General features: G+C 42.8%; 1 protein-coding gene across 1 annotated transcript in view; it reads left to right on the top strand.

The window, feature by feature from the left end:
* The first annotated feature begins 3,271 nt into the window (after positions 1-3,271).
* GPR176 (G protein-coupled receptor 176) overlaps positions 3,272-25,727 on the top strand; it is a 41,173-nt gene continuing 18,717 nt past the window's right edge. The window contains exon 1 of the mRNA XM_014941611.1: positions 3,272-4,348. Coding sequence (XP_014797097.1) covers positions 4,120-4,348 — 229 coding nt within the window. The 5' untranslated portion in view covers positions 3,272-4,119. The remainder of the gene's footprint in view (positions 4,349-25,727) is intronic.

Here is a 25,727-nt window from a genome sequence, read left to right as displayed (position 1 = left end):
CCGCGGTAACGGCGGTCGCGGAAGGGGCCGGTGCCGGCCCTGCCAGGAGCCGTGTGCCGGGGGGCGGCGGGCTGGCGGCGGCCCGGGGGCCGCGGTACCCCCGGGGTGTACGGGGACGGGACGGCTCCCGGAGGCCCGCCTGGGGCTCTGGCACCCGGTAAGGGAGCGGGGCACATTGCCCACCGCCGCCACCGAGCCCCGCGCAGCTTTAATGAAAAACTCCAAGTAAACTCATACACACAAAGTTCATCTATCAGGCGTGTCATGCCCAGGCGATGGGGAAAATGCCGGAGTAGTCTGTAGCCTGCCACCGCGCACCCACAGGCTGCACGTACCTGGGCGATTTCATTTGTTAGGAAATGTAGGAAACAAGCGTGGTCCACTGAAACTGAATGAACTAAATCCTGGAGTTTTCCTTATGCCTTAGACCTAGTCATGTTCATACCAGGATTCCCATTAGTTATCTTTCCCCTAAAGATAGGGGAATTCCATCCTCTTAACTGAAAATGAGTAAAGTTTCAGAGCCACACTTGCATTATTTTAAATCTATAGTGTTGCAGTATACTACACTCATTCTTTTCTTTACTCTTGTAATCGTATGAAAAATATTTTGCTGCTTCTCTTTTACTTTCAAGATTTATATCAGTGCAGTTTCGGTGACCTTCACTTTACTGCCTGGCCTTCAAGTACAGACTTCTTGTTATAAGTAAACCATTTAAGGAGGGACTTAGTCTAAATAATAATTTCTACAGCTGTCAGTTTGTCCTTCTGAAATTGAAAACTTGTTAAATGCATACTTTCATTTATCTTTCCAGAATTCCTATGGTCCCAGCTAGGATTATAACTTATCTACTAACTGGTAGTTCTGTAACGTCATTAGTATCTAACCAAATCTTAAACTGTATCACTGTTCTGATGCTGTCCTCTGTTCCTTACCATGCCTGGAATGTGCCTTTAGAAGTAGCATTTTTCTCCCTTTTTTTTTTTTTTGTGGGAAATACATGACCAAAGCTGTGTAGTGTTTGTCTAACAACAACAGAGATCTCCTATTGCACAGTTAAGTGTGACCGGGGGAACTGTAATTGTCCACTAGTTTCTTGCACCTTCTCAGAAGTAACTGCTATGTTTGACCCACTGCTGCAGTTGGGTATGCTCATCTAGAAATTTGTATAGTGTCTCTGTGTTTAAGGCTAGAAAGAAAGGTTTCTAGGCCACAGATGCATCTTCTCTCCCACACAAAGACACGGCAAGAATGGCCAATTTGAAGATGCAGTAAGTAATTAAGAAGCTTCAGTAAAATTTCCTTTAACAGAAATTATGGGGTTTTGTGTGGGGCATGCAGCCCAGCACATGTGGAACTTCTCCTGTGTTCCATTGTGTAACGATGGGTGGGTCAGGTAACATTAAGCATTGTTAAAGCTGCCCGACGGTTCCCATTCTTCGTGACTTGGCAAAATTTGAACCAGTTGGGATGAAATATTCTAGACCAGATGTCTACCTCGGGCTATTTCATTTTCTTGCTCTTAATTTCTTCTACAATGATTCATTGTTTCCAAGAAGAAAGCCAGAGAAAAAGAAAATCATAATACAAACATTATGAGGGTTTAATTTAAAAATTCTTGTATCCCAGCTGAAGTGTGAAAATTTGATGGGCAAGGGGGAAGAGACAACCTTTTTCAGTGCTGTTGCTTTGCTCACTAGCCTTGTAATAAACCTGCATAAGGTAAACCAAATCATATTATTTGGGGAGGAAAAAAAAAGCTTAGTATTCACATGCTCTGCACAGATCTACTGGAGTATGGTAAACATGACTGAAGAGTCTGCCTGCCTTAAACATGTGCCAGACTGCATCTGGAATGAGGCTTCCCTTCAAAAAAAAAATGGAAAACTCATGTCCCACAACACTAAAATTTAATGATGTGAGAGTGCTTTCACTTCCCCCTGTGCATGGTGAGTGGAGGTGAGAATCCTGAGAGGGGAAGGGTTCCCGGAGAGAGGAGCTGTGTGAGCAGCACCTTGCAGGCGGTGGGAAGGTGAAGGGGAGGAGGACAGAGACTGGCCAAAACAGCCATGTGAACATTGAGGGACCAAAAGGAGGATGAAGCCAATTTGGGGAGTCCCAGGAAATGAAGATGAGGGGAAGCCACGGTGGATGTTGCGTGGGGGAAGATACGAAGAACATAGGACTGGCTGGACAAGGTGAAGGGGTTAGGATAAGAAAGGGTAGGTGGGTGGGTGAGTGAGCCTGGGGCCAGGCTAGGAGCGGGGAAGAGATGTGAATTACTAGAAAAGAGCCTGGAGCAGCGAGTTGGGAGACTTGGGCTCCCAGAGGAGAGAAGGCAAGGCCCAGAAGCAGGGAGGAACGAAGGGAGGTTTGGTCTGTGGTGGGACAGGCCAGCGACAGTGCCCCTCTCCCTGTGGTCAGCAGGTGTCTGTGAACCCAGGGCAGAGCTCTTTCTCTGGATCATCCGAGCTCCCAGGAGGCAGGACCCACACCGCAGAGATGCGTTTTGTCGGCGTGGGGTCGCTGAGGCGGCCTGGCTGTGCCGGGGTGACACTGACGGGCAGATCTTCTCCCAGATCTGCCGGCCAATGGCTGAAAAACCTTTTTAGGCTTTTTATCTAGCTATCCTCCTAAAATCTTTACATTAAAGGCAAATGCGCGCTTGCTACGTGGATACACACTTTTTGCACAATTAAAACCCAAACTTATTATGCCTATGGAGGAGCTTTCCTGGAAAATTATGTATAAAAACACATATATTTTAATAAATAGTACGTCTACCTAGAAGTCAGCGCTCTCTTTTGAAGTTCTGCCCTCAGAATTACGGACCTGTTTAGAGATCCTGGCTCCCTGCCGGCGCCGGCCTCCCGAGGACGAGCTGTGGGCGCCGGGCCCAGGAGCTTTCCTGGAAAATTATGTATAAAAATAAATATATTTTAATAAATAGTATGTCTACCTAGAAGTCAGCGCTCTCTTTTGAAGTTCTGCCCTCAGAATTACGGACCTGTTTAGAGATCCTGGCTCCCTGCCGGCGCCGGCCTCCCGAGGACGAGCTGTGGGCTCCGGGCCCGCCCCTCGCTGCCGCCGCTCCCCGCCCTCGGGCTCCCGCGCAAGATGGCGGCCTCGCAGCCCCCGCCCATCTCCCCGCCCCTGGGGAGCGCGGCGGAGGCGGGATCTCGGCGGCCCGCCCCGTCCCGTCCCGCCGGGCCACCGCCTACCGCGGTCGGCGGAGCTTGTGGGCCGTCCGCAGTGTGGAGTGGCGGGGCGGCGGGCAGCGGCGGCCGGGCCGGGATGTTGGGGCACGTACGGGGAGCAGGGGAGTCACCGGCCGCCCCGCTGGCTGCGGGCCGCGCCCGGAGCGGGCCGCGGAGCTTCATCGTACGGAGGCTTTTTGGTTCACTGGAGGCTCGAGTGCCCCCCGCCTTGGGATTCAAAAGCAAATTAATTTCCCCCGAGAGCGCAGTGGAAGCCATAGAGCAGTTATTTACCTCTCTGGGCGCTGTGTAAGGGTCTTCTGGGTGTCCGGTGTGGGGCAGAGCAAGGAGGGACGGAGCCATGTCTGGCCCCAGGAGGAGGGAAGGGAGCTCTAGGAGATGTGCTGCGGGACAGAGTCGTCCTTCCCTTCTCAGGGATGTGAGAAAAGCTTAACCCCGAGGCCGGGAGTGGAGCGGGGGGACAGAGGTGGTGGTCCACCAACTTTCCCAACCCGTCGTTGATGTACCTGGGGCCCGCGGGTGTGAGGTGACCTTCTGGCGGGGTTGGGAAGATGAGCCGCCGTGTGGATTGTCATCTCCTCGCTCACGTTTATTGCAGTAAAACGTGCTGAGGAAACGCTGTGGTACCGTGAAGGAAGAAATAGGGGACAGCTAATGGCAAGGAGGAGCCTGCTTTATTTTCTGCTTTTCTGTACTGGCTATCATGATTTACAAGGTGGAAACGTGAAAAGCCAACCCTGCTTCCTGGGACACAGAAATGTGGTGAAGATGCCTCCAAGTGTCAGAGACGGGGCTTTATCCTCAGAAGCACCTTTTTGCCTGTGGGCTCTGTTCAGTCATTAACGGCTCCGTAATAACCCGTGGCTATTAGGGGGCAGCAAGGGCGGCAGGAACCTCGCCATGGGGTACGACAAAAGCTGGGTCTCGAGGAATGAAAGCCAGCACGTCCCGTTCCAGGCTGCCGGCAGCGCCCTGGAGATGAGGAACACCTCGGCTGGGCAGATGGTGTGGCAGGGTGGGAACAGCAGCGAGACCGGCGCCCCGGAGAGCGAGGAGCACGGCGAAGAGCAGACCTACCGGCATTTCACCACCACCGTGCAAATCGTCATCTTCGTCGGCTCTTTGCTGGGTGAGTGGGTGCTGCTGGAGTTCTTTATTGGTGTGGTTTGTTTATCCTGTCGGTCGGGTACTGCAGACCAAATGGGAACCAGTGTAATCTGCTGCCTTAGTGACTCTTTCTTCATTTTAGACCCTCAGGTGTATGATTTCAAGTTTCTTGGGGGTTTTTGATGTGTAAAAGCTATTACTATAAAATACTATTCATCACAGATGAGAACTGGTACATTATATGTATGTATTGCATAGTTAACTTTTAAATCAGAATTTAAACAAGCAAAAATTAAATGGGTTGATTACACCCTTATTTTACACTGTAATGGGTTCTGTTCTCTTTACCATAGAAAAAGGTGTGGAGTATGTCAAGTAAGTTTTACTGAATTTCTGTGTCACGCTGCAGTAATCCTGTATTTGTGTCCTGCAGATTTTAAATTAATCCTTTGGAAGTACTTTATGCTGTAAATATGTATAACCACATGCAGTTTTGCCTACTTGTTATCTGTAAAGTACAAATCATACACTTTAGATATGTGGTAGTAAACTAGTACTATATTGCCATATAACTTTACAAATGTGTGTATGTTTGTTTTCTAAGTGCTTATAGTATGTTGATTTGTTAGGAATACATGTGTGTTTCCTATTTAAAAAAAAAAAAAAAAAGGCAAAATAAGCCTTATGGTGAGCCAAATTAGCAATGTTTGAGAGATCAGTAAGCAGGATTTTAGTAAAATGCCACTCCTAGCTAAATTGTTCAAAGCTGGTTCCTGGAGGTGATAAGGCTTTTCACACAGGGCTTGACTGAGTCTCCAGCTCTTAGGAGAGTTCAGGACTTTGCTGATGGTCATTGGCTCTTATTATCGAGGATTTGGTTTTGTTTTTCCTGATCTTGAGTAATGCTAAAATCCGTTTCTGTGGTCATAGTAATTAATTCTAATATCGATTTCTTCTTGGTAATATCACTTAAATAATTTCTAAGAAGATGGTAAGCATAATCTTAAAAAAGCATTGAGCTCTGGGCTCAGCAGTATACTTATTGGTTATTATTGTAAATCACTGAGTCTTTTGGCCTCTATTATTCTTCTCTTCAGTGGGGGTAATGCTCATGTTTCTTTATTTTTTTTCTATTTAGCGCATAGGTAGTATGGGGAAAGGACTTTCTTTTTCCCTGTGTTGGTTAGTCCCTGGCACAAAATGGTAGCCAGCGAATAGTGTCCTAAAAATAACAAGATTGAATGAGAAAGTCAGAATTTTAGTTTTGTGTTTTGAGCGTTAAGAGCATACATTTGGGTCATATGTCCAGACTTACTTTCATGAGCATGGATCCTCCAATTTTATTTGAAGAAGAAAACAGACACTCTCTCATGTAATCATGCCTTCATCAGCTAGGAGCTTTTAAAAACCAACCAACCGAAAAATAACCATAGCTGTACTTTTTGCAAGACTACTGGAAGTCAAGGTTTGGCACTCCTGCAATTTGCTTTTGAGAGTTGGATTCTGTGAAGACTTGGACCTGTTATAAAGGGGTTTATCTGTAAATTGGATGGTTGAGAGGCTGATGAAGCTGCCAGATCTGTAGCTTCTCCAGGCCTTTCAAAGAGCAAAACAGGAGAAGAAATCTTGTTTTAAAGTATGAAAATGCAGTAGTCCGATGACAAATGTTAGCAGCAGGCCTCAAGAATTTACAGTGAGTGAAGGAAACTGCTATTGGATACCATATCGCTACCCTTTTAAGAGGAAGAAATTATTTCTCCTTCTGGCTTGAAAGGGAACAAACATGTATCAGTCTTGACGATGAACACTGGGGTCTGACATAAGCAGCGTCTACAGTAGGGGGGTCCAGGTCCTACAAGAGGAATGAATCAGAGTTGTAAATTTAATTTGGGTTCCTGCTGCGCAGAAGAATGTGATAGTCAGTTGTGAGAGAGATGTACGCTATGTTTTCTTCTCCTGTTAAAGACACTTACTTGAGACCTCTGGCGAGACTTGTAACAGTAGGAGAAATTCTTGTGTTAGTTTTCACTGTGTTGTGAAAGGACAGTGCTACGGTGAGTGATACCTGCTGAGGGCAAAAGAGAGTCAAACTGTTCCTCTTTTATGGTTACTTGTTACTTTACAATACATTGAAACCACATCCTCAATTTATTTATTTATTTTAGGTAGCAGTAACAATGATACTAGATTCTAAGATTTTTGTTTGTCTTTAAAAGGGATTATGTAGCTGTCACAAGCTTGCCAGAGTGTGAACCTGGATGTCACCTTAACCTTTGTGTCAGAGGATCTAACTGGTAGAACAAACCAGAGGTATCAAGAGGCTTGTTAGTTGGCAGATTTTTTCCTATTGTTTTTTGTCCTAATTTGTAGAAAGTTTTCATTGTTAAAAATTTCTGAGTTTGTAAAGAATCAGATTATTCCATCTTTGGAATGGGCAAAACATAATTATTAGTCTATAATTCGCTTCTAGTTTAGGTGGCTAGAGATGAGAGTTCCTCAGATAACTTGGTCATAAGATACTGAGTAAGTGAAGCCATGCTTAAATGCTACACTTTTAAATAGCTGTTCATGTGCCTGTGAGTCTGTTTGCACAAGCTTCCTACTGTTGCTCTTCCACTGCTTGTGTGGAAGTTCTTGCTTAGCAGACTACCTATGATTTTCATATTCAAGGACTGAGGAATAAGATGGGGTAGATCTGCACCTCTATACTTTGAACCCAGCTGGTATTACCCATTATGCATTCCCTTCGCTGTAGCCTGCCACCAAGTTTCTGCACAAGACAGGAAACATCAGAGGGAGGAATTTGGTCAATTTCATTATCAGCAGCTTGGGTTGCCTCTAGGAAGGAAAGATTTGCCGTATATTTAAGATGTGCAAGCCATTTCTGCCTGTGATGCTTAGCTGAGCACATGAGCTGAGGAATTCATCTGGGGAGCTTTAAATGCTTTGCACATGTTGATGAACTTATTTACCAAATGCTTGAGGTGAGGTACCAAGTATGTATGGGCTTAGAAGGCCTTGTTAACGTTGTGTTCCTGTGCAGCTCCATGGCCGGTAATGGTAATTCTCAGAGTAATGGCATTTCCTAGCCTGTAAGCTATCAACTCAGGCCAGGCCTAGGATAAAACAGGGAAAACGCTTGCCACTGGTGTTTCTTGTTCCATTGCTTGAACTGTGCTTGGATCGGGGAATGTGAACCATGTTACAGAAAAAAATCACAAGTGTGCTGAGCATCAGCAGAAGAACGAGGAAAAGACCTCTCCTCACCTCTCTCCTTTTCTGATCCACCCATGTACTTGGTACTCCCTGAAATCAAGAGAGTGGGTGCCTCGGGAGCTCTGGAATGACAAGTGCATGTGTAGAGATGTGTTTCTGGTGTGCGGTCAGGAGAGTTGCACTCGGTAGTCTGCTTAGGCCAGAGCAGTGCAGGTACAGTATGATTAAATCTCTTGCTTCTAAGAAGAGCTACTGCAGGAGAATAGAAGCCAAAATAATTATGCTGCTTCTGTCAACTCTCTCATACGACAGACTGTTTTTGGACCTCTCCATTGCCCCTAATTGGCTTAGTGAAAGGAAAGCTAATGTGTTGGTTTTCTGTGTTTAATGCTGCAACTTTCATTACCTTAAATATGAGGGAAACTGAAAAGCACCAATGGGAAGAACTAGCTGATTGTACTGGCCACTGGAATGGTGGAGACAGGAGCAGTGTGACATGAGAAGCAACACAGGCTGTCAGTACGGATTCCCGTTGGTTGACTTAATCGTGTGTGTTTAAAGGTGTCAAGAGATTTGAGCTTTGCATGTCCTAACTTGTTTTGAAAGAATGTAGCAGTCTTCAATGGAAGAACAAGAATTGTAGAGATTTGCTTTGAGATAGATCTGTGCAGGATTAGTGGAACTGAAGCAATCAGCCTGCTCTGTGTATTCTGCCTGAATCGGGTTGGATAATTTTTTACTGCCTTCTAAGAATTGTAGGAACTGTTTTGTTTTGTCTAACCTGTGTTTCAGGCCAGTTGCCTCCACCTGCCACCCAGTGGATGTAGCTAAGATGACAGAGTCAGGATTACTTGTGCATGTGAATGATGATTTGCCCTCAGGGCAATTCTGGCTGGGGTCCTTAGCTGGCAAATTCCAATGGCTACTGTTGAAGGGATGATGTTGTTCGTGTGAGGTTGATAAAAGGAAGGGTAAAATAAAATTTTTATTTATAACTACTGCCTTGTCAAATTACTGAAGTTTTGAAGGTGGAAACCATGTTGTTCATGCTCATGGTTCCTTTTGGCATGTTACCCTGTTTGTCTCTGGGTTCTTGTTTCAGAGTCTTTCTTCTGAGGCTGTCCCCTTCATGATGTTGTTCTGCCACCTGTTGCCATTGTAGCAGAGTGCCATCAGTAATACAAATTCATAACCAAAGCACAGTTTCTCATGTAGTTTCTAAAGTTGCTCCTCTTTGAGCAGGAGTAAAGTTGTGCTTCGGATTTTTTTCTTCTTTAAATCAAAAAAGAGATTTGATGAGTTGTGCTGGTTGTTAGTGATTTATTTAGAAGAGGACTGTTAAGTACCATTTAATGGTAGAGAAGGAAAGTTCGTAGTGTTCCCATGTCCATGGGAAGTTGGTTCCTCTTGCTGGAGAATAGTTATGCTTCACCTTTTGTATAGTTTGTGATCATGATGGTTGGCATGTCCCAGAGCAGTGCAGGGTAGTGGTGGTTGTACCCATGACTCTCATTGTGCTAGCTTGTCTGTACCTTTGCTGTGTGGGACAGGACATGTTCTCACAGTTGAGGAACCAGGAAGTTCAGGAGCCTTTCAAGGGGAGACCAGGTTTTTGTTGGTGTAGAGAAGAGTATGATCTGACTGAGATCAGTGGGCCAGGAAAGCGAGACTCTGCTGGCTTCTCCCATAGCAACTAAGAGACTGAGAGCTACATCTGACTGTGGAGATACATCTGCATTGGCTTTACATGCAAGGGGACCCTAAGGTAAAGACATTTCTGCCATTTGAGAAGCATCCTGCACAGCAATTCTGTAATATTACCCTAGGAAAGTGTTTCTTTACTTTTGTTTCTCATTCTTCCTCTTCTGAGGCCTGTGTAAACTGGGTGCATTCTAGATTTTCTCGTTTGTTCTCTCATCATGAAGACCATATAGTGGATATAGTATGTATCTATATATAGACCATATAGTACAGAGCTCATGTAGTGATCTCTTTTCCATTTTTTGGGGCATATTTCAGGCTGTTTGTGCTTCTAATATCTAGAGCATGCTGTAAGGATGAACTGCAGCATGGCAGGTCTTGCTGTACTGTGTTTCAGTAATGCACAGCAGAGCAGCCGGGCTGCAAAGGGGCATCACCAGTGCTGTTGGTATTACTCATTGCATGCTCACAGTCAGAAGAAATAGAGGCTTCAGATCTTTCAATCTGAGGTCAAAGGGGTAGAGCAAAAATTATAGGTTGTTTTTCATTGGATTTAAGAATTTAAATTTGTAACCTGAAATTTATAGTATTTTTTTTATTCAGATAATTTCTTCCCTCCACCTGCTTCTCCAGCATGAAAAGAGAATGGCAACAAGCCCTAGTGTATTCTTGGCTGCTATTAAAAAATGAATTAACAGTTTATGAAAATAGAGTATTTGAACGTGGTAACTGTGATAAAATACTAGCTGTTTGATTCAGAATAATATGGAGTTACTGCTTTTACTTTTGTTGCTGTCACTAGTTTGGAAAAGGATACATGTGGACAATGACTTTTAAATAGATGACAATGTAGCTGATGAATGGCAAATCAAAAATGCTTCTCTCTTTTTTTAAGGATTGTGATGACATAGGGCTCCTTTTCAAACTGAGTAGGTTTTTAATAGCCTCCTTTTTACCAAGGAAGATTCTTGAGCTCAGATTTACAGTGATTATAGCAATACTATAGGAATAGTAATATTGCTCTACAAAGGTTATTTTTCTCTTGCCATTAGAGGTGATCAATCAGCAGAGACTAATTATTACTTTAGCACAGCCACCAAACCTTTGACAGAAGGAAGAGGGAGTATTACTTCAGAGCTTTGGAAGGGAGGGGTCACTGGAGGTGGCTGCAGCTGCTTTCAGTTGAGTGCAAGCAGTGGGGGGGATCTTGGAAATGAAGATGAGGATCTTCAAAGAGCACTTGTGGGCAGCATCACAGTGAGCTTAACTTGAAAGGGAGATAAAATTGATGGATGAAATGCAGTGGAGAATAGCACCTCGTACTATTCTTAGGAGAAGGGAAAGGAAGACATGGAATAACAGTTTTGAGGGAGATCTGAATATGGGCTCTGTCACTCTTAGCATGGATTTCTCCACAGTTCACTTATTTACATACAAATTTACATACTATTATAACTGCAGTTAAATGGGGAAGCTTATATGAGTAGTGCTTTTACTGATTGTAGCATGGCTGTAGCTGAATATTTATGTTATCTTAGGTTTAGGTGAGATTATATCCCATTATCATGGTTTGTAGTTTCTCTTCTTTTCATATTTCCCAGGTCTGAGAGCCTGCATGTGCTCCTGGGCTTATTTGAGTCTGTTCACAATTTTCATATTAGGTATGTAGATAAAACTGCATTTAGTTCTTCTTTAAAAAAAATCATTCTTTTCAGATGTTTAGGTCCACCTCCCCCACACAACAATTGATGAAAATTATAATGAGAAAGAGATGGCCTCAGTGCCAGCATCTACTCCTCAGACTTAGTATGCATCTTACAGTTAGTAAGAAATGCACGGAAAGTTTCCCAAATAATGCCAAATCCAGGAAACTTTCCCAAACCTTGTAAATCAGTGCCTTAATTAGGGTTTGGAGAATAAGGCTCTTTGGTACTTACTCGTTTGTCCTCCCAAATCTGTTTTGTACAGAAGGAAATTTTACTGGAAAGGTTGACGATGCTCTGATACAGTTTGCACTCTAATCTAGTGGGAAGCTGTGGGTTAGATCTCCCTCTCCTGACATCTGTGCACAGCAGATGTAAAATGAAATTGTTACGGCACCTAATTTATAAAGGGACAGATCCCTTCTGGGACACAATCCTACATTAACTGACAGTCTAGGTAACGTGTTAGTAAAGGCAAACGCATATTAGCATAATGAATAAATGTTTGTATTTTGGAATAGCTACAAGAGAAGTTTGCCATAAGCATGAAGGGAATCTTGCAGTAAAAGGTACTGCAGGTACATGATTAATGGCTGGACTGAGTGAAGCTTTAAAAAAAGAGAAGCACATCTGCAATAGCTCAGCAAAAATTTGTATCCCTGCCCCCAAAATGGGTTGAACCATCTGAGGGGAATAAAAGGTGCACCAATGGTTTGGGGATGGGAAGGATGATGTTTTCTTTGTACTGTTGTCACTCTTAAAAAAACTGGAATTGTTTTAGATGACATCTTCTAAACCAGGCACTTTGCACAGAGGAACTTTGTTGCTGATCAGCTGGAATTGTTAAAGTTTGGTAAAGCAAAAGTGACTGAAAATGAAATCTAATGAGAAGCCTCAGGCAAATGTAATGATATGAGTGGTAATATGTTCATGTGATAATAATTGCATGGTAATAGCATATTACAATACGATAACATTACAGTAATAATTTTCCTCTGCGTTTTCCTATGGGTAGTTCCAAGCCTCAGGAATAATGGACTCTGCAGCAAAAAGCCCAGTCCAAGCTGCAGCCTTGATACAGTGTGTCTGGAATAGGTATTATGCTTTTGTTTGTCGTGTGTGTCTTCAGGTGGACTGCTAAGCAATTCTTTTTGGAAGAAAAATTGTGTTTGGGGAGTGGGTGAAGAAGAGGGGCTGTGAGAGCCCCTGCCATCCCTGTTGCTATGGAGACCTCTCTTCTTCCTCTGCTTCAGCAGAGACGCCTCATCTGGCTGTGACTGAGGGGCTCCTTGGATAGCACTGCCGTGTTTTAAGAGAGAGGCACGGGGAAAAGCATGATTTACTCAGGCTGGAAATGTGTGAGATGCAATGATTTATACCCATAATGCAAGTGCCTGGTACTCTGGGGGTAGTCTGTGCTAGAGTGTTCCTCAGACACATGCTGGGGGATTAGCCAATGTCTTTAAACATTGTGTTTGTTGAGGATGCTAAACTGATCCCTGTTTACCTTGAAACTGATTGATGCTAGTCATTTTACTGTCTGTAGTCCCCATGTGAACAATTTAATGACAGCTGTGAACCACAGCTGTTTAGCTAAGTGACTGGATGTCATGTTTTGCTTTTCACTGAGAGTTACATTTGCTCAAATGCCAGCTGGTGTATATATCACTGACTGTTTTGAACTTCAGTGAAAGTTTAGGTACATCAAGATTTTGTATTGGATATTACAGGCAGTAAGTGTTTCAGGCATGAATGAACTCAAGCACTTAGGAATGGTGTTAGTTCTGTTGCTGATCTCAATCATTGGCTTACTGTCGAGGAGCTGTCATGAGCACTTAAATAAGGCTTTTATTCTCTTCCATTCATCTTTAATAATTAATTTCTTATTTGTGTGAAGTTGGAAGAAGTAAGTTTGCCACTTATTTGGAACATTTTTCAAGATCTAGGAAAGTGTATACTTTTCTCCTACTCAGAAGAGGTGCTGGTAAGTGTTTAGGTGCCGCTGAACCCCACAGGCTGATAGAGGTGAGCCCCCTGCAGCTCCGTGTCCTCAGGTTTAGCCATGGCAAGGCTGAGCACGGGTTCCCTAGAGGCACACATGCACAGAATACATACGTACATACATGCATGAGCAACCACACAGTGACACAGAAAGAAAACACGTTATTCATGCAAACACAAAGAGCACCAACAGCCTCTTCCTCTTCCCCTCTCGGGCTGCTCAGGATGCAAATCCATTAGTGTAAAATACATAAGATATACATATATACACATCAGAATGGATCCCTCTGTAGTAGCTGGTCTTAGGCACTCACTCTACCCAGGAACTGCCCCAGGATTCCCTGGTCTCCGTGTTGCCTCACACACAAGATGCACAGATGTAGATAGGTCTCTCCAACTGCTGGTCTGGAACTATGACCTTACCAGTAGCTGACCTCCAAATCCCAAGGTCTGTCTGGTAGCTGGATTGGACTTTCTGGTCCTCCACTAGCCAACTTTCAGAGCCCTCTTGTCCCCCCTGATATGTACTCCAGATTTATGGCCGCACCAATACTTGCCTCCTAAGCATCTTATCCTGCTTGCTGGATAGTCTGGCCTGATGTTCAGCAGCAATTACATGTGCACACTCACACAAATGTACACTCTCCAGTCTCTCCAGTTGTTGCTACCTTGGTGTGTGGGACTTGATGTCCCACAGTTACTGGACTTGGATCTCCACATGCACACAGACCCATGGAGTAGAGAGCTCCTCACCCACGAGAAGAGTTGGAGTTTAATGAGAAGACAGGGTAGACTGTGCTAGTCAGGTGCAGGGCACAGCCAGACAAGCATACTGACCAAATGCTAGTTCGTAGATGGCTTTTATCCCCTTTTCCCTCTGGTCTCCCACACTTACTCCTCCCCAAACCACCTTGAACTCTCCCTTTTCCTACTCTTTTCCTCCTACCATAATAAGTTTTGTACAATCCCACAATGTTCATTCCCTGCATTCCACAAAGACTCCCATGCCCCAAGGTTTAAAACCCCTCAGTCTGAAAGAAACCCCAGAGAGCCTTTCCCATGGATGGGGGTCACCTCTGGCTCGTGGGGCTGAGGCTGGCCAGAAACAGCCCTGGGAGGGGTTGGGGCGGGGGCTCCTTTCCCTGAGTAGGTTATTGGGGTTCCCCCGCCTGCTGTTGTGCCGTTCTGCTCCTTCATCTTCATGGAGACAAGCCTGTAACCGCATTTTCTAATACTTGTACAAACTGCAATTCTTTTTGATAATTTGGGTATAACGAGGCTCTGAGATCATACAGTAGATGGGATGAGTACTAGTGGGAATATCAATGTGAAGTGTTTTGCATAGAAAACCAAAAGTGGATTTTATAAATATCCTGTATATATTTAAGGAAAAATTCCCAAATAATTGAGATAACATTTTGTTTTCCTGCTGTACTTCTTTTGATTCTCCCCTTCACCCCCGACCCATCACCAAATTTGTAAATGATGCTTGGTTGCCCAGTATAGGTGGTCACTGGGGCAACACCTGACCTGGATGTCCAAAGACTTGGGACTTCTCTGTGTTATGTTTCCTATACTTGCTGTCTCAATATCTAACAAGGAAAGAGTTCTCAAAATGTTCTGAGAGTGGGCTAAATATCGCTGGAAGATTTGCAAATGGTGGAAATAATGGTGAAACGCTCATTGTATTGTACTTCTCTTCATTTCCCTGCTGATTAGATGCTATCCTTGTAGGAAGTACAGCCTCTTGCTTTCCGAACACTGCTGTTACATGTAAGCCTTTTTATTTTTAGCATCTTTAAATGAAATTTAGCAGCTGGAAGCAAGGACAAGAACTGGTGCCTTGTAGTCAGCCAGCTTCCACGGAAACATTGCAATAAGGAGAATATCCTTGATCGGGAGGCTGGCTGGATAAGAGACTGCGTAACCTTCCATGGTAAGGCATTAGAGCAGCCAGACAATGCAAATAGCGATTACGGTGCTAATAAAAGCAGTAGTGAAGCTGAAATGGTGATGGTGGGGAGGGCTCCAAATTGTCTTAGTCTCTGCTCATGGTCTTTTGCTGTTGTTGGGGATTGCTGTGGACTGCTGCCTTTTAAAATGCTTTATTAGTTATGATAGTCAACCCTGTAATTTACATTCTTCTCCATCATGAATAGTCTGGCTGACTTCCTGACAAACGTGGTTCTTCCTTCTGTTCTGCCAATTCTCTTTGTGGGGGGGGAGGGGGGAAGCCTGTAATTCTGAGGGGGACAGAGAGGCTCTGTTTTAGTCTGCTTTTTTCTACCACCTCTGACTTAGTGTCTTGTCTGTCAAAGCAATTCCATGTAACAACTCAACAATTTCCTCCAGAAGGCTGATAAAATACGAAGTGATTTTGCTTCTCGTGTAAACTCTTGTATCACTTGGCTTGTGTTCAGACTCCAGCAGGCCTTACTTCTATTGTGTGCCTGTATTTCTTATGGCATAACTGGATAACTTCTGCGATACTACAGAACAAAGTTAGTCCTACAAAGGGCTAAAATACATTTTCTACTGCTATTGCATGAATTAATTGGAAAAAGTGGAAAATGTTGAGGTAGGCTGTTTATTGCTTTTGTTTCATCCTAATAGCTGTAGTTTTTAGTGAGTATCTAGAACAGAGAGGGTAGTCTGATTCGCCTTTTCAATTTGTTGTATTAGGCTGTTTATTTCCCAGAGGAGCATTAGCTACAACCCCTTTGGGACTGTGTCAGTGTGAATTAGAAGCTCCTTCGTGCCTTTTGGCTTTCCTCAGCTTTTATTTTAAATGTTTTCAGCCTGACTCCCATTTGGTTAAGGTACAGCCAGCCTATCTTTCTTTTACAGGTCTCTCTTGTCCCAAAAGGTACGCCATTTCTTTACACAACTAAAATCTTCTTGGCATCACCATCTCATTCATGCATTGAGAATATAGATCTCTGCCTGCCCTTAACATATAGAGCTCTTAATAAATCTCTGAATGAAAGTGGTTATAGAGGTCCTGGGCTTCAGTATCCTTGTTGATCACCTGAATTGAGCCTTCAGAATGTCCCTGCAACACTTCCCTGTGTCGCTGGTACTGATGCAGACTGACATTGGCCCTGTTCTTCCTTGAGAGCTATTGGGACATCCCAGGAGGTCTGTTCCCTCTACACCTGACAGGCAAGTTACTGTGCAGTCCTTTCTCTCTGATGTCTCAAAGCCAGCCAGCTCTGTGCCTGCTAAAGCAACCTCCTGCCACTGCTGCTTCTTGTCCTTGAAGCCCTTTCTCTGCAGGACATCTAGTATGCAAGAGGACACTCTTGCCAAGATGGATATTGTTCTTCCCTGAGACTTATGTCCCCAGCACAAGAGCTGCTGCAGTGGAGGTTTATGATTCTATGAGGTGAGTGTCCCTGTAGGCATCATCTGGGACCTTTTTATTTCTCTTAGCTCTTCCAGTTTAGCCATATCCACCTGAAGGGGATGAGAGCCAGGAACTCCTTGCACTGTACACACACACACACACACACACACAGAAAACCCCTGCACTTGAATAGTTAATTTGCACGTGCTACACTCTGGCCAGTAGCACTGTCTGTTTCTGGACTTCGGCAGGTTGAGCTTAATATGTTAGGTTTTTTTAGAAGTTTTATTAGTTTAGCTTGTCTTTTGCTAGACAGATAAAGATTGTTGTCCTCCTGCTGTACTGTAGGATGCTCCGCAGTGAAGTGAGATGTAGCCTATGTGTGATAAACTGAGTGAGTGTGTACGTGTGTGAGTGAGCACATGAGCAGGCTCATCGGTACCTTTGCCAGTGCAGGCTCCCAGTGCACTCTTGCTTCTTGGCTGCCCCTGCTCACTACACTCCTGGTTATTTAGCTTCTGCCTGTTGTCCTGTTGTCACCTCCACCCTGGGTAGGCTTAGCCCCCTTGTCAGGATCAAGGGATCACCTGCAGACCCCTTCACATCCCACCCTCTCATATCCTCCAGAACAGTCACTTGGCAAACACTCAGAGCAGCCTCAGCAGGCTCCCATTTGCCCAAAGCACATGGCCACCAAAGGAAGCAGGACAGCCCCAAACTCTCCAATCTTGCTTGCCTTCCTGTCTTCCCCGGGGAAAAACAGCTGGGCTGCCTGCCCTGTTTGATTGCCCTTTGTTTGCTCCATGAAATCCCAGCACAGAGAAATAACCTTCCATCCTGTTCTGTTTGGAGTGCACAAATACCCTGTGACGGCTGGATCCAGCATCTGCCTGGTTTTTGCAGATATATTGTCTCTTCATCTTGTGTAGTTTAAGTCTGGGACAATACATGTGTACGTACAGTAAAACTGTGTATAGGACCACTAATCATCAGGAGATTATAGTGAGATGTTGCCACATACACTGCTTTTCAATGTGTCTGTATTTTTTTTGGAGCACATATTTTTAAAAGATACAGTTCTTATTTTGCCCACTTCACCCAAACATTGATGCATTAATAGAAAAAGGGAACATGCAAGGAACATCATGTACAGGTCAGCAGAATTACTATAATACTTCCAGAAAAAGCTACAGAATGCAGTAGTGTATTACAGAATGTTCTTTTATTTCATTTATAAAAAAAAATTATCTATTATCCTTATTTTCATCCAGTACAGTTCTCTAGTGCCCATGCTAGATTTGGCTAAGTTCAGTATTCTACCTCTGCAATTTAGTTTGAAAAAAGAAATAAATTGCCACCACACTAAAAATTTTCTGACTGCAGCAAGCTTCTGTAATAGAACAGCAAAGGCATCCTTTTGTTTTATTCCGTTTTTAAAACAGTCAGCAGAAGAAAAGAATCTGGTTAAAGGAGATACTAAAACACCCATGCAATTGGCAGGGGCTGATGCTGTATGATGTGGTACCAGACTCCAGAGAGTTATTTTGATTATTTTAAGCATTTAAGAAAGTAAAATTGCATTTTAGGTTCCAAAGGAGCTGAAAAACACTGAACTTGTCTTTGAATTCTGTTTCTCCAGTAATTTCTTAGAGCATAATGTGGACAGATCCGAATAAGTAGCTGTCTCACAATGCCTTCTATTTGATGGCACCAATCCAATGGTCAGAGGTTATTGCTTTGTGACTGAAAACACACGTTACGTGGTCAAAGATGTTTCTATGTTATAGTGTCTAAAACAAAGAAATTGTATGTGGAAGTGTCTAAGAAGGGAAAATAAAGCTCTAGAGCATCTGGTATCTATACAAGCTGCTAGTAAGCAGTCTTTTCCTCAGTCAATATCATGTAGGGAGATGGTAGCTATTTGTACAGTAGCCGCTTCATAATGTTACAGTTACATGTATCTTAGCATCATTGATGAAGTGGTGGTAACAGTCTCTGTCCATACACTGTACTGTTCGCGGAGAGCAGGTAGCTTCGCAGTCCTGAGAATCTGATATCTGAAATGGAATTTCTTTGATTTTCGTTTGGAGGGAGACCTGGTTCAGGTGTAATCAGGATGAGTCTGGCTGCTTGCAGGCTGTCTGCAAGGCTTCCTTGTGGGCTGGGAGAGAGGCAGGCTTTCAGTCCACTTTGGTCAAGGCCATCTTCATGTATCATGTCATCATATCTATCCAATAAAATGTTGAAAACTGACTCTGTAGGTTTTCTGTGCTGTATATCCAGCTCTAGTGCAAAAGTAGATTATCTCCAAGACTGGTGTGGCTGCTTGGGGTGAGATGGCTGTCTTACGTTGCTGCAGGGTAGAAAGAACATATAAACCCAAGCAATAATGGCTCTATGCAGTCCGTGTTGGACCCTCAGGTGTCAAAAACACTATTGCATTTCCATATATTCTCAGTTGCTAGCATAAAGTACAGGGTGATCAATATAAGGTAGCAGGAGCTCTTTAAATATAGAGCTTTCTTTAATTGTTTGCTTTTAAGGTATAGAATGTCTCAAATGTCCATGTCTAAAAGAAAACAAAAATTTGGTGTGTTTGGCTTTACCACTGACTTATTCAAGCATGCTAAAGAAGAGCATACTTTTGCTGTGCAACAAATGAAATCCGTTTATCTAGTCATCTTTTAAAGATGGGTTTTCTGGGAGAGATAGCAAATTGTCCCAAGAGGCCAGTCTTTCTGTTTAAAGAAAAAAAAAGAAAGAAAGAAAAGGAAAAAAAAAAAGGTAGTATCCATCTTTGTACACATTTTTGCTTTGCTGCCTAATAGTTGAGATTATTTACCTAATACATTCTCTATCATATCTAAGAGCAAAGCGTTTATCTGGTGTCTCTTCTTATTCAGGCTGTTATACTAGCTAATTTATACATTATCATTTGTAAGCTGTGTTAACACACAAATGTGCATTTATTTACATAAACCTGTTTTAAATGATCACTTTTAGTCAGTGTCAGCACCTCTACTCATAATGACTCAATGTTCAGTTGTCTTTTGCTCCTGGTAGTGGAGCCATGGTGTGCTGGGGTGATGCTTGGATTGAACTACCACACCTCGGGGACAAGCACATTGGCAGAGTGGGCTGAGGGATTTTGGTGCCTGACCTTATTAAGTGACAGGTGTTTTAGCCACTTAGTTTAATCTGATAGCGCAATCGTTTCTCTTGAGCTTTGATACTTTTGTCATTAAACTTGTGAAATTAAATTTTCACACCCACAAGTGGTTGGCACTAGCGGAAAAAAACTCCCCTTCTTTCCCCTACTTTCTCCAACCTCTCGTTTTGTAACTTTTAGTTTAACACTGGGGGAAAAGCAAGACTTACTGAATATTGCAGTAGGTCATAGCCATTTAAATATCTGATGAGCATCTCCCAATCATGTATGTACACAAAGGTCAGCAATGAGCAATGTGCAGCTCTTACACCTGATGAGGTGCGCTCCAGGCAGTGCTGAGTGTCCTAAGTGTGTGTGGGAAATGTGGTATTTGAGTGAGTCCTGATGAAAAGTACTGTTCTAACTAGGCAAAGGCTTAGTGACAGTCATCATCAGCCTCATCATCTTCAACATCACCACCTGCTGCACTGGCAAGGACACCAAGGGGAGGACATTTGTCTTGAGACCCCATTGCTTCCCCTCCCTGTCACCACGGGGCAAAGTTTTTCTTATTTCCCTTCTCTCTCACTTTTTCTTCTTTGTTTTTTTTTTTTAATCTCTAAATTAATTTTAGTCCATGCATGCCATCAGCCATGGACGCTGTGAATAAATTTTTGTGCATTTAAACCAGTGTCAAAATCCTTTGGGCAATGAAGGGAAAGTGTTCAGATACCACAAAGTTTCTGATCCTGTTCTGGTCTCTCGTTCTAGACAGTGGCCAGGCTCAGACTAGTCAAGACGACATAACTTTGCTTTTTGCTGTAACAATTTACTTCATGTCTATAATGCTTCTAATTTCTGGAGTGGTTTCCTTAGCTATGTCTTGAACTGTCCTTTTATTCTTCCCTGATTTAATAATTTTAGTTAAGTTTTAAACTCAAAATGAGCTTGTATTGTGCATTATGGATCAATATTTGGAATTGTGCTTTCCCAGCATTTGGAACCCTTCAACATGTTTGTATAAGTCACCCTTCATTTTGCCTGAAGTTGTCTGAAGAGCTTCTATTCTAAAGTCCAAAGGACAGAGGGAACAGTAAAAGAAGATAGAGTACATGAAGATAATAGCAGAAGGAGCAGTCGTTGTGGTTGTGCATATATGTCCATACAGCTGAAATTGTCAAAAATTATATCTGTCCTGAGAAGCCATCCAGAAATGGATGTTCACCATCTCCTAAATATCAGGCTTAGGGTGTTACCCTGCAGAATCATTATCTGCTCTTGAAAAAGTGAGCCATAAGTGACTTCCAAAGGTTCCTGGGGAACCCAGTAATCTTATCTCAGTACTCTATTTCTGGTCTCTCATTCTAGACCAGAATGGTGGCCAAGCTGTACCTTTGGAAGTTCTAGAAATCAAATTTTCGTATACTTCCGATTTAAAAAAACAAACCATATACAAACCCCCCACCCCACTTCTATTTTGCTTCAGCTAAGTTATTTTTAAAATAAATTTTGATTTGCAAAATTATTCACTATATTGGAAGAGCCTTAATTAGAAAATCCCTGCTGGCTGTTAAGTGCTTTTGAGTTATTCTGATTAATCGGATACTACCACTGTGTGGAATAATTCTTCCACAACTTGGGGAGTCTTTTCAACAATTTGCTGCTGCTCAGGGGTTCCCAGAAGATTGATTATAAACCAAGACCATCACAGGAGCATGCAATAAAAAAAATCATTCTGTGCTGTTGTAACTATGAAAGTTGCAAATAGTATGAAGAACTGGAATAAAGACTGAAATGTGGCTGCAGACATGGAGGTGAGTTACAGAAAATTACTTTGGTCTATGGAGAAGACAGCAGTCGGACTGAAGAGTTTCCTCACATCTCCTTTTTCCTTTAACCTTTTGACTTTTTTGTTGCTAAATTACCTGAGTGCAATCAGAGATATTTTTTTGAGAATTGTCTTTTTGGCGTGGTAGCTACTAAAACAGCAGCATGCAATAGCAGTCATGGATACTAGTGGAGTATTAGTAGTCAGCAGGGAGTATTAACTTATAGACCTGTGCTGCAGCAATAACTACTGCAGCTAATAACTCACAGACCTGTACTGCACCCAAGAAATACATTCTAGATAGTGCCATATATTTCAGTGAAGCAGTGGGGAACCTTAGTTTGATCTGACATATAAATGAGAGCTATTGATTTGTTGTATTTAGCTTTCTTTCATATTAGGAACCCAGCCATAGAGATAGCTACCGCAGCTGGAACGAAGAGGGAGTTTTCTCTGCTCAGAATAAAAAAAAGAGGCTACGTACAGGTTAAGGGTAGATTCTGTGTGAGATATTTGTCATCTGTTTAATGTTCTCTTTTTAAGGAGGAACAAAGTGGCAGCACACCGTGTTTAATCTCTTTAACTGGAGAATAAAGTGACATAGGTCTGAAATCCACCCAAGAGACAGGCAGACCTGTAACATAGCTGATGCCAGGGCTGTGTGTCCAACTCAGAGCTTGAAGGCAGCTGTGGGAGCCAAGGGCAGGGGCTGGGGGTCCCAGGTGAGGCCAGCTGAGCCCTCAGAGTCAGCCTGTGGGAAATTTGCTTTGGCACATAATTGCAAAAAGCAGGCATGCAAGATTAATGGTAATAACACATTATGGCTGTGTGAAGGTACATCTGTAACCCTACTCTGAGTGTTACTGGCAGTGGTTAGTGCTTCTCTGAACACCTTCCTGGCAGAGAGAGGATGGCCCGCTTTCTGCCTTTCTTGCCCAATCTTACCCAATCTCTGTTCCCACTTAAAAAGCTAAGAAAAGTGGTAGGTGCATTACCTTGCTGAAAACCCGTCAGGCAGTGCAGCAGGTGTGCAATACGCTTCCCTCTCCCTGCTCTGGTCACTCAGGCACAATAAAGGAAGAAGGTACACTCTGCTCTCTGCAGCATCTCGCACCCTCTGGCAGCTGGTAGGGGAAAGCCACTGGAATCTTGGTGCTGCACCAGCTGCACGTGGAGCCTGGGGCTGGCGCGGCTGGAGAGGTGATGTGGGTGCTGAGCCCGACCTGGCTGGCTTTCTTCCGATTTATCATGGTGATTTCTGTGAGATTTCTATGCTCCCTTACCTAAGAAGCAAAGCCCTAGACCAGGTAAGAAGTGACACAGAAAGAGCAGTGTTAGAGTGAGGTGCAGAGACAAAGGGTGTTGGAGTGGAAGAGGCTCCTTCTGCACAGAAATGCAGGAGAAAAGCAGATGGGGTTGTTTCTCAGGGCCCCAATGTACTGGTGATGTTTCAGCAAGAAAGGAGAATTTCTGTATTTTGTATTCTTGTATTTTGTTCTGTCTGGAAAAAAAAACATTTTGCTGATTTACTATCAGCTATTACCATGAATCACTGTCTTAGGTCAATAAAGCTCCTGGCCTCCCTATTTTATGGCGTGTTACACCAGGTTGTGTGCTCTTGCATGTGTCGATCTAGTTCACGCTAAAGGCCTTGGTTACTTTTCATGAATGTTTTTGTAGGAAGATTTATAGGGAAGTCAGTCACCAGAGCAAAATGTTTTCAAAATAGAATAGAAAGCATGCTCAAAAGTTATAAATGTGAGCCTTTATAACTGGCTAACCTTTTATTTATTTACTGCTGCTAACAAGGACAGTAGCCTGTGTATTTTGTAGCATCTGAGCTTGAGAACTGTTGGCAGATCTGAGTTTTCCTTTATGGGTCCAACTTGGACCTTCAGAACTGTACCAAACAAAGTATGGGAGTTTGCTTAAGTTTTCCTTGCACAAATGAGCAGGTGTCAGGGAACTGAGTGTCATCCCTGGAGCAACGGGACTGCACTGTCCTATCTGTCTGGACTCAAGGTAGAGTGGAAGGAGGCTGAACTGTTTGTCATCTGTTGCATCCAAAGGTATGAAGTCATGGATGTGATTTGTCCTTAGCATTCAGACTAAAATGAAGCAAGCATTCAGACTCCTCATGGCTGTTTCTTGCAAAACAAGATCATTGTGGCACATTGCAGTCCTGAGGGCTTATTTTATAAGGTTGCTTTGTGTCAGCAGATTAACAAGGTTTGGGGTGGCCTAAAGCTTCTAAAAAAAATGTTGGCCTGCCTTTCTCGTGTTGTTAAAATATTTTTTTGCATTTATACAGGTTTTTAATGATAAAGGAGATTTTGTTATTTAGAAAACATTGTTAAACCTGTAAATTTATAAATTTTCAGCTTCTCTGGGATAAGAAAGAGGTTGTCTTTAATCAAGTTAGTTTATTTTCAGTGTCTTATCCTTAATTCAGTTGGGTTAGCATGGTTAGAACTCAGCCTCTCTTGGTGTAGTAAATATGGCAAGATTTTATTTTGAAAGGTTCAGAATGAAGAATATGAGAGATTTCCCTAATGTATGTGGCTGTCCTAAGTGCCTCTGTGCTTTTTAAATGTATGTTTTTCTAAAGATCACAAAAGCTTAAATCAGTTCTGTCCACAAAAAGCAAAATAGAGAGCTCCAGATGATCCTGCCACTGGTACCAAACAAACAAAAAATTGCAATTTTGCTTGAGTTTTACCTTCAGCTGCTCTGATTGCAGGCTGTGTGATACTGTGTGGAGCAAGTGCAATGATAATCCAAATAGACAAAATTGAGTTTAAGGGTACATGAGTAAAGTTTTTTAGGTAAATATGCTGGAAGGTGCCTATGGAAATATCTAAGTACAGTTATTCCATCCAAATAAACAGGTGAGCTGGGTACACACTACAATGTTAATGCAATATTTGTTGAGATGACAGCACTATTAGTCACGTAATTTAGCTTTGAAGATTACTTAGTATTCACATTTGTCGTGAACTCTGCTTTATTTTGCATTTTGTTTACTTGCATTTCAGTAGGTGTCAGAAATAGCCTACCAGGTTTGTGCTAAACCAGATAAAAAAGAGCTCTTGTAAAAAATAATACAGATCAAAGGGTAATGAACAGCTCTACTGTCTGAGAGGTCTGTCTGCAGCCTGAAAGTTTCTCTTTCTCTTCCCCCCCCAATTTTTGCAGTTGGTTTAACAGAAGATCATCTTTGCCTCTCATTACTTTGCAGACGTGGTTCTTGGGGGTGTTTGTTGTTGTTTGTTGTACTGAAATGGTAATTTGAGATTGCGTCTTTTCAGCAGATGAAGGAGAAAAACAAAGATCTCACCTGTAAAACAATTCCATGAAATGTACCTGACTACTCCAATGTAGCTTCAGTAATAGGTATTGAAAATGTATTTTAAAAAAACAAACCGTAAACAGTTCAAATAGAGTCAAAATGGAAAAATAATAAGTAAATTGAATTAATAGTGTTCACAAACATAACACTTCGCAGAAAGAGGATACATTCAGAGAAAAAAACATTATCCACTAATATCTATTGTAGCCAACAAACACAGTATGAAAACAGTCTTTGTAAATCTTCATGATTTTAAATGTGGTGAAGATTTCTTAGAAACAAAAAAATACCCTAAGAGTATATATGTGGACAAAGAGGAGGGGGTATGCATTTCTTGTTCAACATTTGTTCTGTTTCCCAGCAACGTGAAATTGGTAAAACAATAAGTTAACAAAACAAAAGTTAGAATAGAGGAAAGGGAGTAATTTTAGTGCCAGTTGCATTGAATTACAGTTTTTATGTATTTTCAGAGCAGTGTGAATCCGGTAATTGTATTATCAGTGTTCATTTAAATCTGATGTTTGAAGGAAATGGGAATTTAGCCAGCTAATGCCTTCTGGTTCCGCTGGTAGGCTGCGGAGTGGAACACTGAGGTGTGCTAATGCTGATCCCACCGAGATGATGGTAGGTGAGGAATGACTTGTTGACAGAAGAAGGGTCTGCTGGCAGCTTGGGCTGGGTTCTTTGTTGCAGAGAAAATAAAAAATGGTGATCACATTGATACGGATCAATCTCTGAGCTTGTGCCTCTGGGAGGCTAAAGCTGTACTTTTACACTCCCAGAAGAATTTGAACTTGGCATGTGTGATATACATACAATGGGTAGTCTCTTCCTCTCTTCCTTTTTTTTCCCCTTTGTATTCCAGAGACAAAAAACCTGATGAAAGATTTGAAAGAGTAGAGGAAAACCGCCCATCTTCTCTTCATTCAGTTGTCCATAGCAGGGACATGGAGGGAGTATTAGGATGACCTGCAAGTCCTGCTTTCCTGTCACAAGCTTAGCAGGTTTGAGAAGGCAGGAAGGTAGCTTTATGATCATGTTCATCTAAACAAGTGTTGGCACAGCCAAATTTGTTGACAGTGACCTGCTTGAAGGGTGAAAAGTGGCTT

This window comes from Calidris pugnax, unplaced genomic scaffold (genome assembly GCF_001431845.1).
Source record: "Calidris pugnax isolate Ruff unplaced genomic scaffold, ASM143184v1 scaffold56, whole genome shotgun sequence".
In the NCBI taxonomy this organism is placed as follows: Eukaryota; Metazoa; Chordata; class Aves; order Charadriiformes; family Scolopacidae; genus Calidris; species Calidris pugnax.
The sequence above is the reverse complement of the archived record's forward strand: the minus strand, read 5'-3'. Positions and strand labels throughout refer to the sequence as shown.